Raw genomic sequence first — 25,191 nt, forward strand, 5'->3', positions numbered from 1 at the left:
TTTGGAGAGAAATGGATTAGCAAAGCTGTCAGAAGAAAACAGAACAATTTTAAATGGCAAAATAACACAACAAGAGATTGAACAGGCCATCCTGAGTCTGAAACAGGGCAAATCACCAGGGCCAGATGGACTGACCTCTAACTACTATAAGACATTGAAGGATTATTTGATACAACCTTTGTTGGAGGTCAGTAATGAAATAATGGAGGGGAAGAAGGCGCCTGAATCGTGGAAAGAAGCATTTATCACATTGATTCCAAAGTCAGAAACTGAAAAGACACAACTTAAGAATTACCGTCCCATCTCCCTTTTAAATGTGGATTACAAAATATTTGCAGATGTTTTGGCACGAAGATTTAAGAAAGTTTTAAGTGAGATAATCCATAAAGACCAGGCAGGCTTTCTCCCGGGCAGACATATGTTTACTAACACAAGGAACATTATAGACATATTGGAATTTTTACAAACAAACATAAACACCAAAGCAGCTTTAATTTTTATAGACGCGGAGAAAGCCTTTGACAACATTTCTTGGAAATTTATGAAGGGGAACTTAAAAGAAATGGGAGTGGGACGGGGGTTTGAGAACGGGATTGAGGCAATATATTCAGAACAAAAGGCTAAACTGATAGTTAACAATGTGGTTACAGAAGAGTTTAAAATTGAAAAAGGTACACGACAAGGCTGCCCGATTTCCCCATTACTGTTTATTTCGGTTCTGGAAGTGCTCCTGAATATGATTAGGGGGGACCGGTTGGTGGAAGGGATTCAGGTCGGAGCGAAACAATATAAACTTAAAGCTTTTGCAGATGACCTAGTTCTGACATTACAGGAGCCGGAGTCTAGTTTGAAAAGAGTACTACAACTGATTCAAAACTTTGGTCGAGTGGCAGGATTTAAGTTAAATAAGCAAAAAACTAAAGTTCTGGGGAAAAACATGACAGATATTGAGTTGGAACAGCTTCAGAAAGAGACAGAACTAAATGTGGTTAAAAAAGTTAAATACCTAGGGGTAAACATAACAGCAAAAAATCTGAGTTTATTTAAAGATAATTATGAAAAATGTTGGTCAGAGATTAAGAGAGACTTGGATAGTTGGTCAAGATTAAAACTTTCATTGCTAGGCCGAATAGCTGCCATCAAGATGAATGTATTGCCAAAAATGTTATTTTTGTTTCAGACACTGCAGATTGTAGACAAGACAGAGTGCTTCCGGAAGTGGCAGAAAGATATCTCTAAATTTGTCTGGCAGGGCAAAAAGCCCAGAATCAAATTTAAAATATTAACAGATGCGAAAGAAAGAGGGGGCTTTGCCCTGCCAGACTTAAAGTTGTATTATGAAGCTGCAGCTTTCTGCTGGTTAAAAGATTGGTTACTTCTTGAAGATACGGATGTCTTGGATTTGGAAGGTTTTAATAATGCGTTTGGATGGCATGCATATTTATGGTATGATAAAGCTAAGATAAATAAGGCCTTCAAGAACCATATTGTCAGAAAATCAGTTTTTAATGTCTGGACAAAATATAAAGACTTACTGGAGAATAAAACTCCGAGGTGGCTGTCACCCCTGGAGGCTAAGGCTCGGAAAAGAGCCAATATGGAGGCCAATTGGCCAAAATATTGGGAGATAATAGAAAAGGATGGTGACAACTGGAAATTGCAGAGTTTAGAAAAGATGAGAGACAAAGTGCGAGACTGGTTACACTATGCTCAGATTAAAGAAGTGTTTAAAAACGACAAAAAGTTAGGATTCCAAGTGGAAAAGTCAAAGTTAGAAACTGAACTGTTAGAACCTAAGACTAAGGTACTTTCAAGAATGTATAACTTGCTGCTGAAATGGAACACACATGACGAAATGGTAAAATCAACAATGATAAAATGGGCGCAGGATATTGGGTATAATATTATGTTTGAAGATTGGGAAAGGTTGTGGACCTCTGGGCTGAACTTCACTGCATGTAATGCGTTGAAGGAAAATGTGATGAAAATGATGTATAGATGGTACATGACCCCTGTCAAACTGGCTAAAATATACCATTCGTCTGATAGCAAATGTTGGAAGTGTAAGGAAAATGAAGGAACATTTTTTCACCTCTGGTGGACCTGCCCTAGAGTGAAGGCCTTTTGGGAGAAAATATATAATGAATTAAAAAAGGTGTTTAAATACACCTTTACTAAGAAAGCAGAGGCCTTTCTCCTGGGTATTGTCGGCCAGAGTGTGTTAAAAGAGGACAGAACATTCTTTTTGTACGCAACAACAGCAGCAAGAATATTAATTGCCAAGAATTGGAAAACTCAGGAGCTACCCACTGTGGAAGAATGGCAGATGCAACTGATGGACTATATGCAACTAGCCGAGATGACCGGCAGAATTCGAGACCAGGGAGAAGAAAGGATGGAAGAAGACTGGAGGAAATTTAAGACTTATTTACAAAAATATTGTAATCTGGCTGAGTGCTGAATAGGATGCCAGTGCAGATAATTGTCTACCATTAAAATAGATTTAAAGTCGAATTATATGTCAAACCAAATTAAGATTATTAATTAAGATGAGTTAAATGATAATTTGCTTGAAAATAATTTAATAATGATGTAAGTGTATGCGGGAGGTGTGGGGGAGTCCCATGTAACAATTGAAAGATGTTAAATGGACAACGATAAGTGCTTATTTGATATATGTTTTATTTGAAAACTTTAATAAATATATTATAAAAAAAAAAAAAAAAATAGATTATGGACCAAACATAATGATACTAAAGTAGAAAAAAACGTGACAATGAATTCCATTGTTTCTGACTACCAGCTTACATGTTTGATTTTAGGCATAATAATTTTTGAAAGTAAGAGAGCAATGTCCAATTTAATAATGCAAAGCAAACATGCTGAGGATGTCTTCCTACCATCAAATCATTGTAAAGTATCTGACTGTTGTGGATTTTGAAAAGTTAAAAAAAAACCAAAAAAACAACAACCCACAAATGTGTCTAGAAAATGGATGATATCAAGTTATAAATAAAGCTTCCATGCTGGCCAAAAGTAGTATAACAAAAGAGGACATACATCTGACAACATCAATGGCAAATTCTCTCATTGCATGAGAAGCTTCCTTGCATATCTTACATTTAAATAACAAAATAAATCTGGATAAAAGTTATTATTTTGGTGATAAAATATGACTATGTATTCATATGAATACATACCTTAAGCACTAAGAAAGAAAAAAAATGTTTCAGATAGGACTACTCAAAGTGTGGTGGGAGGGAACCAAATTCTTTCCAAGAAACTATTTATATATAGGCATAGGTTTATACAGACATAGGTTTCTGTATTATTATTATTTTAAAAAAGCATGGGTCACTGTTGTGCAAAGGCTCAAAATACCAATGTTGAGAGTATTTGTGTGCCTCACAACTGACTCAAATTGTTCATCTGAACTGAACAAGTTTATTTATGCTAAGAACTCTAGTTCTTTGAAATCAAATTGAGACACTTTATAAAATTTGATCTGTTATATTTGCCCTGAATTTCAGCTTATTTAAAGAAAAGTGATATATTATACCACAAGACTCTGCATAATACTTAGCATTTGAGGGGAGCGGGTGGTGCTGTGGTCTAAGCCACTGATCCTCTTGGGCTTGCCAATCAGAAGGTTGGCAAAAAATCCACACGACAGGGTGAGCTCCTGTTGCTCTTTCCCAGCTTCTGCCAACCTAGCAGTTCGAACGCACACCAGTGCAAGTAGATAAATAGGTACCGCTATGGCGGGAAGGTAAACAGTGTTTCCGTGCACTCTGGGTTCTGTCACAGTGTTCTGTTGTGCCAGAAGCGGTTTAGTCATGCTGGCCACATGATTCAGAAAGCTGTGGGCAAACGCTGGCTCCCTCGGCCTGAAAAGCGAGATGAGCACCGCACCCCATAGTCGCCTTTGACTGGACCTTTACCTTTTACCCAGTATTTATCAAAGTAACCCTTAACAATTCAGACTATATTTAAGCTGCTGCTGAAATTGTATTGTGACTTTCAATGAATTAAATCAAGACAGCTTTCTGAAGCATTAAGCATGAGCTTGGTGGTATTCTTGAATGTTGCATGCCAAATCCCCTCATAAACATTTGTGTATTTCTTGAAAATAGCAGTCAGGGTACAAATTGACAATACTTGAATTATTTAAAGGACTCAGGAAGAGTCAGTGCAATAGTTACTGGCTAAAACTTGGGATACCAAGGCGAAATGAGGGCACAAATGAAAGGTACAACTTAATAGTAACTACTCCCTCATCAAATCCATCTAACTCCATAGCCTCACTTACATCCATGTTGGCAGATAATCACAGTGATGATAGACTTTTAACCAACTTCTCTTTTTGATGCAAAGATTCTAGGTTGCTATCCATAAGGATACAAAACACCCAATTTGATCTTACAAATAGCCTCAATCTTGCTACAGTCAATAACTAATTTAATCCCCGTTGCTTTCAGTGGGGTCATTTCACACGCAACGCCAAACATGGTTTGATGTTTCTGTGCTTACTTCTCCCTTTCTGCCTTCTTCTGCATGTTCTGCTTGATGAGTTATTTCCTGGTTTGCAGGAAACCATAGCTGGCCATTACATTCAAACTGGCAGACTATGGTTTGCCAACCAGGATTGTACATGAAGGGTGGAAGGGGGTGCTGAGCATAAGGCTCATTTCCAAAGTGTCAAACCATTATTTGATGTATGGTGTCCAACTGTAGGGGGATTTTGATCCATATGTTTAAATTGGTGTTAAATTATTTTCCTTTCCTTTTATTTTTTTAAAAAACTCAATTGGCAAATGCTGTGTCCATTATGGATGTTAAATGACATCTAAAAAAGGTGCCTATAGGATGCCAGTTATGCTGGCAACAATACTTTCAACTAGGACCCAATGTATAGATGAGAAGGAAACTGGGGTATATACCAAATCAGCCAGGAAAGTAGCAAGAAAATGTTCAGCTGACAACCATGAAAAGGGAAAAAAACAAAAACAAAATAACAGATGAAAATGAATAGGCTTCCTGATATAAGTTTGGCAAATGTGACACAGAAACAAAAGCTTGAAGGAACTGTGCTAGGGGTTTACTCTTATGCAACTGTTTATCCAGATTTGGCTGAGACATATTACTTGGCAAGTGCTGGCAGAAGAAGCATTGTAAATTAGAAACAACTCATTTTATGAACATTAAAGATAGTTCAGCAGGAGATGGGGGGAAGGGGAGAGAGAATGTTCACCTTCAGACCATCCCCATGCCAATTACAAATAAAATATTTTAAACTCATTTTCAACAGTTTATACACATAGAGCCCACCCAAAATGATTCACTTGTCTACTTCTGTTATTCTGTCTCCATTACCTGATACTCTGTCTGCATCTGGCATTTTAAAAGCCTGCAAATAATTAAGATCTGGGTTAGAAAAAGCTCTGTTTTAAACATTTATCGCTGTTTTCAAAAGGTAGACTATATTTGATTACAAGTGTAGCTAGAGCTCTACAGCTTTTTTTGAAGGATACCTAGAGAGGCACAGACATGAATTCATATGAGTTTATTCAGGAACGATTTACAAGTATAAGCAGGATGAAAAAAAGGAAGGTGCTCTTTTAACTACCCACCTTCCTCTTTTAAAAAAAATCCATATGATTAATCAGTTACTGTGTGAAAAATTTCCATATGCAGACCTGTGCTAAAACAATTCTATTGGCATTCCCACAGAAGAAAGTATTCGTGTCTTAATTAGCCTAAACATACATTTCTTTATCTGGGGCGAAGGCAGGGTGGGGGCTTGGCTTTAAGGCTTGCATATGACTATAAGACACAGTATAACTGGATGCTTAGCTTGTTAGAAAGAAACCAATATTTGGAAAACAATTTCCTATTTCAATTTTCTCTTCTATATTACCAGCCTCTATAAAGACTTAATAGGGAGTAGAAAACAATTCAGACAAAAACACAAATTTATAGATAGCAGTGTCTTTAGATGTTGTATACAACATTATTAGCTCTTAATTTATGTGGTTTACTGGGGAAGTGTGCAAACAGAAGTGGAAAAATTAGGCACAGAGTAGATGAAAACATGACGTACTTGGGATCTATGTTCTCCTTCCATTCATGGAAGGTTATTTGATCCAAAGGAGGCTTCCAGAGGATAGAAGGGGATGGAGACAATTCTCACAACTTCCTTTTACTTTTGCTCTCTCTTCCTGTGTGTTGCATGTTGCAATTCCTCTGTCATTTGGGCCTTAATGATAGTCGAATGAATCTGACTTGCATTCCAAAGGGGTAACCAAGTTTGCTGTTTGTTTTTGTCCTGAAAAACACTAGAGACTTAACAAATTTATTATGACATAAACTTTTTCTAGTCCACAAAAGCTTATTGCATAATAAATTTATAAGTATTTAGGATGCTACATTTAGGATGCTACTCTTTAAGATGCTACATTTAAATGAAGTAATCTGAATATTTGTATGGTCTCAGAAACATTGGAAGAAGTCTGATGAGATTATAGATAACGGGAAATTGCAGATAGTGGGTAAGGAAGAAGAGAGATTGAAGGGCCATTGAAGAAGGGCAAGAAACTTTCCTCCCCTCCCAACACAAGGTTAATAGGCCTTTAACTTATAACAGGTAATTGGGAGTTAGGGTGTCAGTCATCCCAGCAGACAATTGTGGACTGTTAGAAAAAGCATGCCTTAGAATAGAATCTATAACTGGAAAAAAAAAATCTATTACTACATCTATGGAAGATCATACTAAATAGCTTTTATTTTTTCGAAAGGCAGAAAGTCAAAACCTGCCACTTTTATTGCTGGATGCTACAGCAATCAAACCAGAGCCCAACACAGTAATGTTGTATTTCTCTGCATAGATAAAGAAGTTGAGATATACTCAGACTTCCCTTGAAAACAAATATTGAAGGATTTGCACCCTGATCCTCAACATTACCAGAAGTAAATCTGACTTATCTCAGTGGAGCTTATTACCATGCAAATATGTTTAGGATCGCAGTATTAGGCTTCTTTGAAGAAACAAGAAAAGAACCCCTTCTATTTTCTTTTCTCTCACTTTTTAGGCAAAGGACAAGTTTTACTTGTTAAGCAAGATTAATGTGTTTCTTCAGTTTCTTGAGATAGTGTAGTTTTCAATTCACATGTTATTGGTATCAAACACAACCTTATGAGAGAGAGCCCTCTTAAAAGCAGTTTTATTCCTATCCATGATGGCAGACATTGACAAAAAACAGAACTTATCCGAGATCTTTTTAAAAAAATAACTTACAAAGCAGTGATATAAACAGCACGGAACAGTTCAGATGGGGAGAGGGAAGCAGTTCTTTTAATAGTTAAAATGTAAACATGAAAAAAGATGGAATAAAAGTCCCTATTTCTTATTTCTACTTAAGATGTCATGTGATAATATTTTACAACGTCCTGCAGGTCTATATATGTATGTGCGCATATCTATGTTTCTGTAACACACACATACATAATACACCTATCCCTACATATACATACACAGATAACTGTTTGCAGTTCAGTTCAGTCTTGGGCAGCTCTGATGTGCCACACAGTTGCTGAAACCAGATCAGGACCCACTTTCTTCACAAAACTGGAAAGATGGTTGGGGTGGGGGGAATGGTGGGTCCAATTGTGGCTGAGATTGTTTCTGTTAAACTGTACACAGGGATGAGTAATTTTTCTTCTTTAGTAGCTCTCTGGAGAGGGCCAACTCAGTGCAGCCTTCATGAAGAGACTTGGTAATGGATCACACACTCATTGTCATGCTGGGGGAATACTGAAAAATAGGAATTCACATTTTAGCAGCAACTCAATTCACCAATCCACTAATAGTGAGACCTGAAAGCAAGTTTCTCATGACTCTAGTCATGATTTCATGCGGTGCTCATGTGTATACTTCTAGCTTCCTAATTAACAGAGATATAGATATCTTACCTACCATAGTATCAGAAGCCATATAAGTAAGTAGTCTCTGGTAAGACAAAACACTCTGCCACCATAGAAGCAACTATCAAACTTACAAATCTGTAATTGGGTGGATTCCTTAAAGAAAAACACAAGAACTTGCAGACTAGCAAGATAGCATTTGCATGAATGAGGGCTGATGATAAGAATCAGAGTTTTGATCTCTATAAACTTTATGGAAAATTGTGTTCAGCACTTCATAAAACACTTTTTGGCACATAGCATTATTTTCTTTCTTTGTGACAAGAAGAGCTGATGTGGTACCTCCCCCCCCCCGATGTTTTGGACTGTAACTTCCATCATCCCTGACCCAAGCTGGCTGGGGCTGATCAGAGTTGTAGTTCACAACATATAGAGAGGGCACAAGCTGTCCATGTATTTGTTGGAAATTCATTCCCCATGTTTGCAGTCATGAGATTGTTGTCTATCACATGATGGTGTATGTTTTCATTCCACAGTGTGGGAAGTGACAGAGACAGGATGTTTGTGTTACTGTGTTCCGTGAAGTGGAACTATTGTCCTTTGTTTTCTCTCTTTGCTGTCTGATGAGAAAGAGGCAGAAGCTAAATCAGAATGCTCCGAGTGTATTATATGCTGTGCTATTGGTTCTGTTACGCAAACTGTGAATACTCTGCGGATCCCTGAGTGTGCTAATGCCTTTTGGCATTAGTCGCTGTGATGTTCAGGCAGAAGAAAGCTTTTGAAGCTCCTGAACGGTTGACCAGGAGGGAGAGAACATGCCAGTTGGGCATGTGTCTCTGCCAAGGTCCTACATGAGAGTAGGATACTCCTAACAGCATTAGGGCACCAGTTGACGATAATTAACCATATTCATTTGGCATTATTTCAGAAACACACTTTGGCTTTTGTTTAATACGCACATACTTCATCACAGAATCTGGACTAGTGCACATGCGTTGCAACACAGTATTTATTCATAGCACTTGAATCTGACACCCATAATCACACTGCTAAAGAGTTAAATGTTTTAAGTGCCAAGTGAATTGAAATGCCACATCAAGTCCAGTATTTAGTTTTAGGCAGAACTCCTATAGATGTTGCAACTCAACAAAGCTGGTTTCAATACTTAATGGCTACACTGAAAGCAACAGAGAAATCAGTGTGCTCGGATATCAGTAGGTTAGCAAATGTTTGATAGCTATGCAGAGAAAGTCTTTTAAACAACCTTTTAATTGGATTTCTATTCAGCTGCATCTCAAAGACTTGGTAAAATTTTCAGTGACACGTAAGGTCACACTGTAGAATGATTTTAAATATCCGTATAAAAAAGCTCCTAAGTTTTCCTCAGCTTCATTTACTGTATAGCAGGACTAAGATCCTTAAAATCAGCCAAGTAGAAAGTCAGTGGGTAGCAGTATCAGGGCAACGTATAATAGTGGGCAAAACAATATATCCAATAAAATTACTGTTCCCCTTCCCATTCAGCTGATGGAAATTTTACCATAAGCTTGAGTGGCACTGCTGGATACAACTCAGATTTTACATTAAGCCGGTTTTATTCATTTTTGAATAACTACACCTTGTAAAAAATAATAATTGTAGTGATAGTTTTCTCACTGCTAATTCATACAATGGCATATTTGTGACAGACACCCAATGAAAAAGCATACAATAGTTCTGGAAATATGAAACTTTGCTTGAATTAGGGCAAATTTAGGTCTCTTGAATCAAACAAAGTAGCAAGTATATCAAATTCATCTTCAGCATAAATAGTTCCAATTGGTGTTTCCGGGATCCTTTAATTCCAATTGGAGCAAAACCATCAACTGGGTCAGCATAACTGATTTTTTAAAATATAGGATTCATTACGAGTTCAAAATCTAACCTTAAAGAATGGAGTATGAGCATATTTTGAAGACTCATGAAAATATCTACCTTCAGTGCAATAGGTGAATGAACACTAGAGGGCATTATTGTTTATCATTACCTTAAAAGACTAACACAAATATGCTCAGGAATGTATTTTAATTCAGCCATTTCAGAATGACTTTTTTTCAGTTGATTTAGGTAGCCAATAGCCTTGATGTCCATTGGCTAAAAGTTAGAGTCTAGTGTTGGGATGCATTTCAATGAACAGACCTAAACAAAAAATTTATATCATGTTGTTTGAAGAGTTTGGAATATAACTCATAATTTTTGCCATATTTAGGGGGCAAGAAGGTTGTAAATGATTGGAAGAGATCCACAATGAAATAGACAAGCTAGTGGAAGCATCATGCAAGAAACAAAATAAAACAAAGGAAAAACCACTTATAGCCATATGAAAAAGGTGTAGCCTATGGATAAAATAATTTATGAATTTTATCTACAATTCTCCTTATTATACACCATTTAGCTAATCAGTCATATCTGCATTGAGTTCATGTTTATTTGGCAAAGCATTATGCATCCCTGTTGCCTATCAGTAGTAGCATCTAATTCGTTATTTAGGTTAATTTGTATAATGTTAACTCAAAAATAATTTTATCTAAACAATAAAATCACATAAGCAAATATTAAATTCAAAAAAATTAAAAATAATTCAGCAACCAGCAGTAATAATGTAGAAGTATTTGTGGTTCTTTGCAGATATGTGGTCCACTTTTTTCTCCACTAATAGTAGAAAGTAAACAAATGCATATTTGAAAATACTGTTTATAATAAGTGACAACCGCCTATGTTCTCATGGGAAAAGAGCATTACTTGGCAATGCAGTAATGTTAAGAGAGAGAAAAAATGGAACAGCACACTCAGAGCATGTACAAAAATAGCACACACAACAAGGTTATAGTTCATGTTTTAGTGTCTCAAGGGAAGTTTATTTTAATTTGCAACAAAATAGGAACAGGAAGAAACATGAACAGCTAATTATCCAAGGATATCACTATGGCATCCTATCAGTGTACAACTGTTTAATAATTAGGTCTAAAGGAAAAGACATACCCCCCCACACCCTATTGTGTTTTTAATTAGATTTTTTTATTATTGTAAACTGCTTTGGGATAAAGGTTTGCTGGAAAGTGGGATAAAAATGGAACAAAGTGTTTATTACAGTTAATTCCGTTCTTACATTATAGTTATATATTTATATCCCACCTTTCCCCCTTGCAACTCAAAACAGCCAGGCAGTATCCTATCCAAGCCCATGCCCGTTTCTTTGCTGCATAGTGTGTCTTCCACTGCTCTCCAATCCAAAGGGTTGGTCAGCTGCAGCAATTTTCCAGCATGAATGAAGTGCTCCCAGGAATACAATATGCCCAGGAATACATATTTACCTGTTTACTTATTTAAAACTCAAACCATCCTAACCCAACTATCAATATATTTCATTCTGAATTATAGGATTATCTGCCTCTGTCAATGACATTTTCATGACTTTGTGGAACAGCGGAATGACAATGGAAGAACATCTCACTGTTTAAGAGTTAATCTGCTCACTGCTATAGTGCACTGCCTTCATGTACTAAAGTCTACTAATCCAAGCAGTAGCAAGTCTATTTTCCTCATATCCAGCATGCCCACTATGGGAAAGAACACTAATCCTGCCCATCAAAGTGTGCTTCATCATAGTAGCCTAATAATTTGTGGGGTAGAAGAGCAAGGACCACAACCATAGTAAGCTACAACTTCCATCATCTGTGATCAGAGGCCATGATGGCTGGGACTGATGGGAGTGTGGCCAGGCATCTAGAAGGGACACCATGTTGACTATAGAGCATTATGGGTTGGCATCGTCTTCTCAGAAAAACTGACATCAGTTTATCAATATAGATATCTGGTAGTCTTTGGCAACACACTGTATGTGAGGAAATGTATATCATATTCACCATGGTCACATCTTCATTCTGTTCCTGAACCCAAAGGCACAGCATGGTAGGGACACTTTTACTTAATGGTATCCTTGCCTATATAGGTTGCAAATCTTCATATAGCCAATCTTCATACTTTCAAATGCAGTGTAAAGCAGTTTTCAAAACTGTCTGTCACCACAATCACAACAAATCTGTTTGCACCGAAACAATGGTTTTTTTTGCTCCCTTTCAAATAATACTTAAGAGCTTGAAAATTATCTGTTGCTTTGTGACACTGGTCTGTATTCCTTTGCTGATAACAGGGTATCAGACAGGTCCATATATACTTCACTACGAATTCAGCCCTTTTCAATAAATTTTGTATACAAGTTCAGAAAAATGTTGAAGAAACAGATTGGAACTTTTTGAGAACAGCCATGCTAGCATTATACCATTTCCTGCAAAATCATCAACAAGACAATCTCTATTTGTGGAAAGAAGGAAGTAAAAAAAACAGCTAATTTGTCAGAATTGCCAAAGCACGGTGATCCTAGCACAATACCTGATAACAGGCTAAAAATTGGTGTGTGGGTGTATAATATACAAAAGATAGGTCTATATTTTAAGCTTCATAAAACCATTTTATCCATAAGCAGAATCTATACTACAATCTTCACACATTATACACATTTTTCATGTTCCTGTGTATGCCATTTGCATGATGCTTTCACTATTTCAGTATTTTATGGATCTTTTCTAGTCATCTTTGGCCTTCATATCCCAAATAAACTAGGCCAACTGTGTGAAAGTTATCGTCTCAAAATCTAAATGGATGGGTTGCAAAAATCCATTTTCAATCTTTTCTTTAAATGCATCACAACAATAAACTGCAGGAAAATTTGCAAATAAAAAATAAAAAATAAATATTTAGTTCAAGTAGATGGTGGAACAACAATGGCCTAAAACGTCTCCAGGAAATAACAAGCTTTTAAAAGAAAAAGGTCCTAACAGCCAAAGTCTGGATTCTCTTCTGAAAAACATCTGATGTGCGCTATGTTCAAATTTGTTTGATTGCCATGATTGTAAGCTTTCTAAAGGACTGAAAGTAATATAAACGTGTGCAAGTTATTCAGTAGCAACCAAAAAATAAAATATAATACTTACACTCTCACTCTGAAAAGGGTTTAGAAAGTTTCCACCCATTTCACCATCATCTCGAGGGGTCCCAGGCTGATTGCTCATGCTCATATTACTGGGAGAGTTCTATTTGAAGAACACAACAGGAGAGCCAATGCTGTATGTGTGAATTCATTCTTGTTTTATGTAAATGAAAGAATTCAAGGACGAAAATATAAAACCCATAGCACTGCCACATTGTATTCTTGCCTCAATTCTCACGAGTGATTAACATATATTTTATATTTGCCATATGAGGTCCAAAGCAGACCTCTTCCTCTATCATCCACATATATGTATGCTCTCACATAGTGCACCACCAATAGATAGATGGCTAGTTTCTCTTAGGACCCCTATTAAAGACACCTCTGGCTACAAACCAAAAATCAAAATGTGCCCCCAAAAGGTGTTAACTTCTGCTTTGTGAGGTGGCATATTGATGGGGGTTATACTTGGTAGTTTCAGGATGGCAAGGGGAAAGCGTTGAACATACTTAATGCAGCTGTCTGGATTATTTGCATCATCAATACTGAATACATGCAGTTTAATACATTGATCACAAATAGGATAAGTGATTAGAGATCATCAGGAAAATAATCCCTTATATTCAGGAAAATCAATAAGCTAAATCCATTTAATGGAACACGTATCAAGATTTAGTTTCAACCTTCTATAAATGATAATCTCATTTGCATAATGCCCTCAAAGTGTTGATAATCCAATAACAACTACTTCATTTTAAACAAGGTGTTCGTTTGTTTTTAAGTGTTTAACTACCGTAATAAATCTGCTTAGAGAAAAACAGTGCCAAACATCAAATATATACTTACTTTGGAGATACTGTCCATGTCTCCTGAGCCTAAAATTAAAATGAAGATTTAGTTGTGGATTTCATCACTGAGTCTTTTCCAAACGTGAATACCTTAAATTTTGCCACAATTACGAGCCTTTCAATTTCAATGGGTCCAATAAATCACTATCAATAGCATGACGCTGCAAGTTTAGGCATAAAATCAGTTATCAGCGATGGCTTGGGCACATAAAGGTTGAAATGGGAGGTGTAGGTATTTGCTATTTCATAGTAAGAAGCTAGGTGTATCATATCAGGAAATATGGCAAGATTTCAGGTTGGCTAGAGCGTGAATTGGAAAAATGGTACAGGACCCAGACACCAGGAGTTTCAGCTAAGGTCATCGTTAAAGCAAAAGGGGGAGCTTAGGGAGCCTATCAAGTAATCTTACAGATACCATTCTATCAGGAGGTCCAGTGCTAGAGTACAAACAACTGCATATAAAGGGCAGGTGAATCTTTTGACCTTGACCAATAGACTACTTTTTGGAATTATTTTGGCGCTTTGCTCTGTTGGATTATTTCTGTGTTGGATTATCCCCTGGGAGACCACTTCTAGTAGTAGACTATGTAATCAGAAGCATATATAAGAAAACTTTTGTTGGCTTTTTCTTTATATAGTTGTGTGAAGTCTGTGTGAGACAGTGTATGTGCTCTCAAGAAAGAGTCCGTTGAACTTTAAACATGCCTGCTTGAGCTGTACCAACTTGAGCTCAGTGGGTGGATTCCCAGGGACCAGAGAAAGGTAAGGCAGGAAGGAGGTTGTAGGATACCTCCAGGTCAAGTCCCAGTACACAGTTAATAATTCCACAAACATCTACATCATACAGTCTACTCAGAGCTTAGCTGAATATATCATCCAATGTTTTTACATTTTAAAAATCATTTTTTTCTACTGAATATTTAACTTTTCCCCGTTAGGTTATGATATACTGCAAAAGAATATATGCTTTTTCTTTTTTTAACCTATTGTGTTTCTGTGCAGTTGCTACAGCTCAAGTTGGGACAGCCAAGATGAGTAAATTGAAACAAGATGTATGCCATTTTTCTGCATTCTGCTTGCCTTTTTTTTTTTTTTTTTTTGCAAATTCACACCCAGAGCATGCTACCACCAGCAGAGGAGTTGTTGTTTTGACATCCTTGCTCATGGAAAATGAACAAAAGTCACAGTTGCTTACCGTCTGTCTGCTGTATTGTGGCAACATCTCTGTATGAAACTGGTTGCATTATCATGGATGAGGAAGAAGTGGTCAACCCAGGTAAAACAGTCCTGTGCAAACACCCCACCAGTTGCCAAATGAGCAAAAGCTCTCCCCCTCCGCATAAACAGACTTTCCCACTCTGCCCTGGCTTGTTCTTTCAGTATTTTGATTTTGTAACTCAACCCTCAGTTGTTTTTTTTATTTTATTTTCACCTTAACTTTAAGGAGAGAACTTCCAGGACTTTTAAATTTCCTGGCATGTTATCATGAAACCTTACTCCAGAATCATAGCATGTTGGGGCTTTCCACCTGTGCAGTTTTATTTTAACTTCTAAAACACATGCAACTTAATTTATAAAGCATGATAGGAATCCCAAGTAGACAATATATATTTTGTATGTCAGGGGTTTTTTTTGCTAGAAACCTGAGAATTGCCATTTAGAAATCAACTTCCCTGGCTGCAAAGAAAATTTTGAAAACGTAATGGAAGTAATTCAAAACAAGACATTCTGAAATGAACTCAGCACAAAGTTAAGAAGTCAAGGTGTACTACTCTTACCTAATGATCCATTCATATGATGTGAATCCATTCCACCCAATCCACCCATAGGGCCGTCAGACCCTGGTCCCATTGGAAACTGCAGAAAGTTAAAATGCATCATACTACATGCTATTAAGTAACTTTCACCACTTAATAAATCTATGGTAAAGAATAAACTGCATGGTAAAAACTGGAATATGAATAACAATCTTGTTTCTATTTCTGTCAGTATTGTATTTAAACAGTAAAAATAATTATCTCCAGAAATAGCTAGACAGAGAGATAGGAAATTACCTAAACCACTAGAGATACTCACATAAGCAATATTTATGTTAACATTGTTACATCAGAGTATGGCCTTGGAGCAGCCACTGCAAACATTTCTATATTAATGAAAATTTAGTGGAGCAATGTTGGCATGTATATAAGTCATGTTCTTTCACATAAAGGGAGATAAGACATACAAGAATAATGTTTCATACACTAGTGTTTAAGCTGCACAATTTAAATATGTGTTTTCATTTCTGATATTTACATTAGGTCTGTTGGGTCCAGGAGGAACTGCATTCATTAAAGTGTACATATTGTCTCCAGAGTTGGTTGAATCTGAAACAAAAATATATGTAGGAGGTCACACATCTTCAATGGAAAACAGCCAGTGAACACAATGAGCTATTAATTCAAGGCATGCTTACAGTGCCACGGAAGAACACATTTCAGAACACATTTCAAATTGGACGTACAGTACACATTATTGTTAACATCAACTGTAATGTATTTTGCTTATAAGCAGCATTTGGCTAGACTGTGAGCAAATGCTTGATAAGGGATTTGTTGCAGATGTTAAAAGGAAAACAGGAGCAAATATTGCATAGGCATGGACCAGCAGCAGTTTCCTTCTTTTAACATGGAAAATAACTGAACCCAGATGAGAATCCATTAGTATTCAAACTGAAGGGCACCAATATCCAATCTGCTTTGCTTGCTCCATTAATGGTTCGTGAGAAGGCACTTCCCCAATGTTTGTGCAAGACGCAATGACAATGAGAAGTCTGGCCTTTCAAAATGGAAGAACTGAAGAGGTACAGAGGAGAACCAGCTATGATTTAACAAGCATCCAGACACAATTTGGCACTGGGGAAAAGGCAAACAGTTCTTGCCTTCTTGGTAATTTCTGCCTGTTGTGGATGCTCTACCAAAGGGATGTATTCAGGTTTGAAAGAATGATTCATAAAGCTGTGTTAAAAGTAAAGGTAAAGGTACCCCTGCCCATACGGGCCAGTCTTGCCAGACTCTAGGGTTGTGCGCTCATATCACTCTATAGGCCGGGAGCCAGCACTGTCCGCAGACACTTCCGGGTCACGTGGCCAGCGTGACAAGCTGCATCTGGAAAGCCAGCGCAGCACACGGAACGCCGTTTACCTTCCCGCTGGTAAGCGGTCCCTATTTATCTACTTGCACCTGAAGGTGCTTTCGAATTGCTAGGTTGGCAGGCGCTGGGACTGAACGACGGGAGCACACCCCGCCGCGGGGATTCGAACCGCCGACCATGCGATCGGCAAGTCCTAGGCGCTGAGGTTTTACCCACAGCGCCACCCGCGTCCCTAAAGCTGTGTTAGTCTTCCATAATTAATAAAATTATAAGTTGCATCCATGTATAGGAAGATGGAAGTGGTTCAGAATCCTAAAGTGATTGCTGAAACGTTAAGCAAAATTACATACATTTCTCTTACCTGTGTATGCATTTTAATTATTTGTTGCCTAAATCATGCATTTCCAGTATTTAAAAAAATGACGTACATTTAAAAAAATATATTTTGCATTGCTTTGACATTTTCTGGTTAAAATTGGGATACCTGCTGGACTAGGCATGATGGGTGTTCCCGGTGGCCCCCCGCCTCCTGGTGGACCCTAAAAACCAAACCAAACCATTTAATTAATAAACAAACAAAAGAGCAGTCAGGATCACTGAAGAGACTGAAGTAAACAATATGCTTTTGAAGGGTTTCTGCACGTGACAGAATTGACATATTTTATTTCATCATTCATTCACTCAGATAGTTGAGTGCTTATCAATTTGGAAGTAAAACATGGCTATCCAAAAATAAGAGAGCAATTTCTACATACACATGGAACTCCCCAGTTATGTGCAAATATATGTCTATATTGTTTTTAAAGTAGCAGCTGAGCTTACTTGAACCATGACTGGTAGAAGCACCAAGGAAACTTTAACCAAGTTGGGAGGGGAGGGTGTGTGTGTCAGGCATATAAGTTCTGTGCCTTCCTTACGCCAATCAGTTAAGGATCCCAAGTGCATTAGCCACATGGCAGCTAAAACAGCAAGCAAAGGGGATAAGAAGACAACCATAATATTTGGTTTTGGCTTAGCTAGCAAGGTCAGCCAAGAAATTTGGATCCTTCCTTATCAGATTCCATCTGGGGATCAAATTACACTACTGACTACTGGGGGGGGGGACGGGACAGTAAGACAGACTTACAGTGGACGCTCGGGTTGCGAACGTGATCCGTGCAGGAGGCACAGTCGCAACCCACAGCATTCGCAACCTGCAGCACCACATCTGCTCACGTGCATGTCATGATTCGGTGCTTCTGCGGAAAGCGCGATTTCGTGTTTCTGCACATGCGCGAGCACCGAAACCCGGAAGTAACCTGTTCCAGTACTTCCGGGTTCGGCGCGGGGTGCAACCCGAAAACGCGCAAGCTGAAGCGTCTGTAACCCGAGGTATGACTGTACTTACATCTTAATTGCTAATTTCTCTCACATGTCAAAATTGTCACCACTTTGTAACTGTGAATTCAGGTTCAAATTTGTACACTCTATATAGAGCACACCTGAATATTCTAGTAAATTTGACAAGCTTGATAACCACGTTTTTTCCACACAAGCATATTAAGGTTTCACAGCAGGTTGTGATTTTGACACTTTTGCTACCTCCAGTTATCTAGACCAGGGGTGGCTAACTTCTTTTAATGCAAATACCACATCCGGGGGGGGGGGGGAGCCCAGTGGTGGGCATGGTCACACCTCTCTTTCACACACCCACACCCCTTCATCTGGTCCCCTTCCTGTTCAAATGATTGACTTGATGACCACGCAAGGGGAAATATGTAGGGTACTGGGCTGGGTACAGAGCTTTAACTCTCTGGCCACGCTAGGCTTCTTTCTCCCTTTTCTGCCCTACTGGATTCTACTTTGCAGGATGAGGCTGGTGGCAATTGTGGATGTCAGATGTATAACCAAGTCACGCTATTCAATCTGTGCCAGTATGGCTATCTGCTTTGTGTATCGTTACGACATGGTTCTAATAATCCTCTAAAATCACTGGTTGTAAATAATAACAAAAGTTTTAGATAAAAAATCTAGCTACATTCCCTAAACCAATTATTCGGATGATTACAATGGTGATTCTGCCACTTAAGATCAGGTTTTCAAGTCCCACTCAGTTTAAGCGAAGAAAATAGAATCAGTCAAAACAGAACGGAAAAAGTGTGAAACATGTTCTTATATTTCACAAAATTTTATTTGTGACTATACTGTTAGATACTTTTTAGACCCTTCAATAGAAATGAAATTTCTTAAATTCAAGCTCATGATTGTGTTCCTCAAAACAGCTGCTTTTACTTTTTCATTATTGAAGACTATGCATTGTACCAGTTAGAGAACATATGCTGAAGTAAAACCCAGCATTCAGGGCAATTTTGGCAAGACTGTTAACTGTTTTACTAATGAACATCAACATATGTACTACAAATATATAGCAGACGCAATGATACAAAACAGATCAGCTGTTCACTTCTCAACCAATACACATGGGTTTTCCTCAACATCTGGACAACCATTTCTTAACCCAAATGAAACGTAGCATTTATGCTAATGACTGCACATATATAAGCGGACACACACAAGCATACTCACTACATAATTCCCAGGTGACGCAGAAGAGTATGGTATCTGAAAAAGAAAAGAAAACTGAGCTTTATTCCCTTTGAGATATAATTCTTTTATTTTTAAAAATGCTTCATTTTGAAATTTAAAAAGTTTCTATTTTTATTTTGAACAAGTCAGCAAATCACTGCTAAAAAAATACCAGTGATCAAGTGATATATAAATGCCCTATAAATAAATAAATAAATGCCACCTTACTACTGCCATTTCCACTATTTAAATCGTATTAAGTAAAGCTGAAGATGAACATTTTATTATGGTTTTTCCATGCAGCAATTGTTGTCAGAAAGCATTTTGTGGTTTTAAATGTTCTGTATAAATCAGCAGAATTAAGAATGGAAGAATCTTTGTTAAACAAAACAGCTGAGTTCATACTATGAGGAGTAGCAACTTATTTTATATCACCTTTCTATAAAAAAACAACAAAGGCAGCTAACAAAATAAAAAACCACCACCAAACAATTAAGATATCAAAACATAATAAACTTAACACAGCAGCACAACAGGCTATTTTTAAAGTAGTGATAATCATAAGATTATAAGGAATGGGTAAAAAGGTAATCCAAGTGCCTTGTCACCAAAAGCCACCTGAAACAGAAATAGAAAAGCTAAATGCAAGGAAGATGAAAATAGACCTACAACAGGTACTGAATTCAGCTTATGAAAAGGCCCTTGGATGTGTATCTTCAGGGAGCAGAATGATATAGATAGTATTCCTGAGCCAGAAGGTATGTTGATAAAGTTATGAACAACTTAACAGTAAGTTTTGCTTTTTGCTTTTTTCAAAAGGCATAAAACAGGATTACAAATTCCAGTACATTTTGATATATACTTACAGAATTGGCATTTGTAGGGTTTGGCCAAGGTCTACCACCTCCCGGACCCCTAAAATATAAAAGTTCACAAGATAATTTGAGCTGCAGGAGAGGTAAGAGGAAGGTGAAATACAATTCTGAGAGTGGAAGTCTTTTTGTGCAGTGTTGGATCCTGCTCTTAATATAGAGGCGAGTAGCATCCTCTAGTCTAATAAAGACTTCCCCAGAAATATAATATAGACACAACCTTACACCATCTAATTGAAAGACAGACAAAGAATATTTTGGGGGGGAAAGGGGGTGGGAGGAAATTTAATGCTACAGTTTCCGGACAGTTAGAGGATTCTAAAACAACCTAATCTAATACCATCCACCACTTGCTTTTGCATCCTTTACCACTCCTGTGTTGTTGGAAGTCCTTCAGCTTTCTCCCAATGGAAGTGTAGAGTGTTTGAGGACCAGGACATTCACAGGGAAACCAAAATGCTTGTTTACAAAGCTATTGTACTACGCACCAACTTTACTGTATGTTTGTGAAACATGGACCACTTATAAATGCCATCTCCAACTCCCCAAAAGATTCCAACAACGGTGTCTCAAAAAAAAATTATATATCACTTGGGAAGACAGGCAAACTAATGTCAGTGTACTGGAAGAATCAAAGATCACTAGTGTTGAAGCAATGATTCGTCAGCATCAACTTACTGGACTGGTCATGTTGTTTGGATGCCTGATCACTGGGCAACAATTTTTTACTTTTTGAATGTTGTCTAGATTTCTACAACTGATTTAGGGTATTTTTGCACTGCTGAATCAGGAAATGGCATCCGTTTCTCTCCATCAGGTCAGGTTTACTGTAAACTGAATGGTGGGCATTGATAAAGGTAAGTACACGTAAATTGCATGTTGCTTCACCATTTTTCAAACTTCAGGGCTTGAACTTCCGTTTCTTGGAACTCCTGGAATGCTCAGCAACAGGGAGGTCTCTCTTCAGAGTCCAACAGTAGTCAGCCATCATGACTGTGTCCCAGCGACCCTGATACCTGGTCTCCATCTCTTTCATGTCCTGATGGAATCTCTCCCCCTGCTCGTCACTCATTGAACCCAGGTTCTCAGGAAACCGGTCCATATGTGAAAATAGGTAGTGCATCTTGACGCTCATGTTGCACCCCAGGTATCTGAAAGCAGTCAGCATGTTGTTGACAAGTTCTGCGTAGTTTCTGGCCTTATTGTTGCCAAGAAAGTTCTTCACTACCAGAACAAATGCCTTCCACGCTTCCAGTTACACTTCATTCGTTGAGTTTCCGAACTCTGGATCTCTGATGAACTGAAGGATCTGAGGACCGTCAAAGATGCCAACTTTCAACTTCTCCATGGTCAATCCTGGAAAAGCCTGGCACAAGTAAGTGAAGCAGTCACCATCCTTGTCCAGAGCCTTGGTGAACTGCTTGATTAAGCCAAGCTTGATGTGCAGCGGTGGGAAGAGTATTCTGTCTCTGTCCACCAGAGGGTCGTTGATGAGGTTCCTTTCTTTGCAAGGCACCAATTCCTCCCGCACAGGCCAGTCCTTCTTCGTGTAATGCTGAGCACGGTCCCTACTATCCCACATGCACAGAAAACATGGGTACTTGGTGAAGCCAGACTGTTGTCCCAACAAAAAGTTCACCATCTTCAGGTCAACACAAATAAACCACTTATGCTGATCATAACCAATTTTCTCCAGCACATACTTCACCGCTTCATAGTTCTCCTTCAGTGTACTTGAGTGAGCCAGGGGTATAGAGGCAAACTGGTTGCTGTTGTGTAGCAGAACACATTTCAGTGATCGCTTGCTGCCGTCAATGAACAGTCTCTAATCTTTGGGTTCATACTGTGGCACTCCAAGCCCCATTACCTTAGTTTTGATCCCCCAACTTTATGCTTCTCCGCACCAATTTATGGAAGATTTCAAGGTTTTATGACTTCAAACTGATCCCTTTTCGACATAATCACCCAGAACTATCGGACCTGAATACTTCTTGTCATTAAAATAGTCATTTCCAATCAAAACAATTATTCGACATGGCATTTTACCCCCACCAACTTCTTCTAAAATGCTCCACACAAGCGTACATGTGAACAAAAACGTAAAAATCCGACATGTGGCCATAGCTCAAAAACTTGACCTGACTGAGCAAAACCAATGTGCTTTTTGGATTCAGCACAACAGATTCGTCCTAAATCAACTGAAAAAATGCAGACAACAAATTTGTTGTTGACCAGTGAATTATCGTCCAAAGCAACTACTCTATTGCCAACTTAATAGAAAGCGTAATGCCGGTGGACAACAAAACAGGTTAAAGACACTCTCAAGCCAAATCTAAAAAAAATGTAGTAAAAACACTGACAACTGGGAAACACTGGCCTGCAAGTGCTCCAATTGGAGAATAGCCTCTACCCAAGGTGTAATGGACTTTGAAGAAGCACGAACTCAGGACAAAAGGGAGAAACGAGCTAAGAGGAAGGCACCTTTGGCAAATCCTCACTGTGATCAACTCCTACCCGGAAACTTATGTCTCTGCTGTGCAGAGGATGTGCGGATCCAGAATTGGCCTCCACAGTCACCTACAGACACACTGTTAAGACCATATTCATGGAAAACAATCTTACTTAGCTACAAGTGATCACCAAAGAAGAATAAGCTGTTTCTGGTAACTAATGAGCAAGTAACTATATGTCTGACAGGTAGCATATTATTACAATGTTACTGTCTTGCTTCCTTTATTTGACATATTTAACTTACTAACATAACAAACACTTCTAAAGTAAATGCATAACTATTTACATCTTTAATTCCACTTACTTCCAGAAACATGTAATACTGACAGACACCAATTGCCCCATCTTTACCACACCGCTAACATTCTGCATATCCAATGCCTTCCTTTCCTTATCCATACTAGGGTGTAGTACCATTGGCACAAACATAATGAAGATACAGGTTGCTTTCAGTTATTGTTCTTCTGTTGTAATCTACAAGCAGAACTGCAATTGACTTTCAATATAGTCAAGATCTCCTGCTATGTTTTATCCATAGTAGAGAACATGACATATCTGCTGTGAGAGGGGCCACCAGAAGTTCAGCACACATTCATGATAAGCCTTGTGATGGATGTCAATTTGACTCTGGTTTATTTTTTAAAGGTTGATCTTTTAATTACATGTTATAAGGTTTAATGTAAAACAAGATTGTCCCTTTTTGGAAATGTTTTAGCGGCATTTTTCTTTTTACTTACATATTCATTCCAGGCATTCCGGGGCCACCTAAAGCATTCAGTGGGGGTCTCATTGCACCTCCATAGTTCTGCAATGATAACCAAGGGTCAGACTACCACAAAACAAAAAAACAAAACCAAAGAGGAGGGGGGAAAGAAAGGACAGCAGGTTAATGACTTCCCTACACATCTGATTATTGGATAGGCCAGGGCCATTCATTTTCAGAATTTGAGTTGCTTGACTAAAAACAATTATTATTTCTACACTCTCCCTAATTTTAATAAAACTATTTAGCATTTCCTAAGAGTCTTATTATCTTAACAATGGAAGGATATGGGGCACATTTACAAATGTTAATTGATTCATGGAGATTGTAACATTTATGATAGATAACACAATTGTCTGTGAGGGACAGATTTAATATCCATTTCACGAAAGTTGACTTTGTATTCCACAGACATTTTGAGGGATTCAAATGGATATTTTTTTTAAGTGAACTGCCTATTTAGTGTTAGTATTTAACATTAGAAGTATATACTTATACTGAATAAGATGACTGCTAAGTTTACTTAATAAGCAATCTACAGCAAAGAGCAGGGGAATTATTCAGAAGGCACGAAAAATGTACTGAAATGCCTATGAACAGCCCATTGCTATGTTCAGGACAAAACGAAAATGTGCTCTCCACCTAGCTCTTAGGCTGTCACATATAGCAATTGATTCTGGAAACTGCGCTATTTACCTGGGTGTGTGTGTGTGTGTGTGTTAAATAGCACATGGGTGATATCCAATATTTCCTCTTTGTCTCCCTCACCCCAGTGCACCTCCCCCCAAATTTGTTTCATAAGATCCGTCAACCCTTTGAAGCTGATGTGCTGGGATGTGTGTGGGCTGCAGAGAGGAGGAGATGAAAGTCCTGTTGCACAAGCAGAAGTCACCAGCGGACAGGAATAACTGGGTATCACCCAATGTACGTAGCTGTAACATGACCATCTTAGACTGTGTGTATTCTCAGCTATAAGAATTGTACTATTCAAAGAGAAAGCATGTCAATCTGTTGTGAGAAGGGAAGTCAGGCTTGAGTTCTTAAAAGTGGCCAATGCTATTTACTTTGTAAGTGTACTCATATAACACTTTCTAATTATAACAAAAATTAAAACAAAGAGCCCTAGATGAGTCTAGTCAACAAACTCATGTTGTAGGACATGTGCTCCAGACATGCCGATGTATAACAACATGCTTCTGGAGCTATGTCATATTTTATTGAAGTCTTCCAGAAATAGAAGTCATCAAAATAAATGCACACATAGTAAAAGGTAAAGGGACCCCTGACCATTAGGTCCAGTCGTGACCGACTCTGGTGTTGCGGCGCTCATCTCGCTTTATTGGCCGAGGCAGCTGTCATACAGCTTCCAGGTCATGTGGCCAGCAGGACTAATCCGCTTCTGGCAAACCAGAGCAGCGCATGGAAATGCCGTTTACCTTCCCGTCGGAACGGTATCTATTTATCTACTTGCACTTTAACGTGCTTTCGAACTGCTAGGTTGGCAGGAGCAGGGACCAAGCAACGGGAGCTCATCATGTTGCGGGGATTTGA

The 25,191-nt window shown here is 38.2% G+C and overlaps 1 protein-coding gene across 10 annotated transcripts in view; it reads right to left on the reverse strand.

The window, feature by feature from the left end:
• Positions 1-4,784: 4,784 nt before the first annotated feature.
• SSBP2 (single stranded DNA binding protein 2) overlaps positions 4,785-25,191 on the reverse strand; it is a 118,878-nt gene continuing 98,471 nt past the window's right edge. For 5 of the 10 annotated variants that reach the window (XM_083577430.1, XM_083577435.1, XM_083577433.1 and 2 more), the window contains 9 exons: positions 23,615-23,706; positions 20,361-20,409; positions 19,495-19,530; positions 17,414-17,468; positions 16,093-16,163; positions 15,576-15,654; positions 13,796-13,824; positions 12,954-13,052; positions 4,785-7,810 (listed from right to left, as the gene is read on the reverse strand). In XM_083577430.1, the coding sequence (XP_083433556.1) occupies positions 7,781-7,810; positions 12,954-13,052; positions 13,796-13,824; positions 15,576-15,654; positions 16,093-16,163; positions 17,414-17,468; positions 19,495-19,530; positions 20,361-20,409; positions 23,615-23,706 (540 nt within the window). In that variant the 3' untranslated portion in view covers positions 4,785-7,780. The remainder of the gene's footprint in view (positions 7,811-12,953; positions 13,053-13,795; positions 13,825-15,575; positions 15,655-16,092; positions 16,164-17,413; positions 17,469-19,494; positions 19,531-20,360; positions 20,410-23,614; positions 23,707-25,191) is intronic. The other 5 variants (XM_083577432.1, XM_083577436.1, XM_083577434.1 and 2 more) reach the window with 1 other exon arrangement.

Source organism: Podarcis filfolensis, assembly GCF_964270895.1.
Source record: "Podarcis filfolensis genome assembly, chromosome: 11".
NCBI lineage: Eukaryota > Metazoa > Chordata > Lepidosauria > Squamata > Lacertidae > Podarcis > Podarcis filfolensis.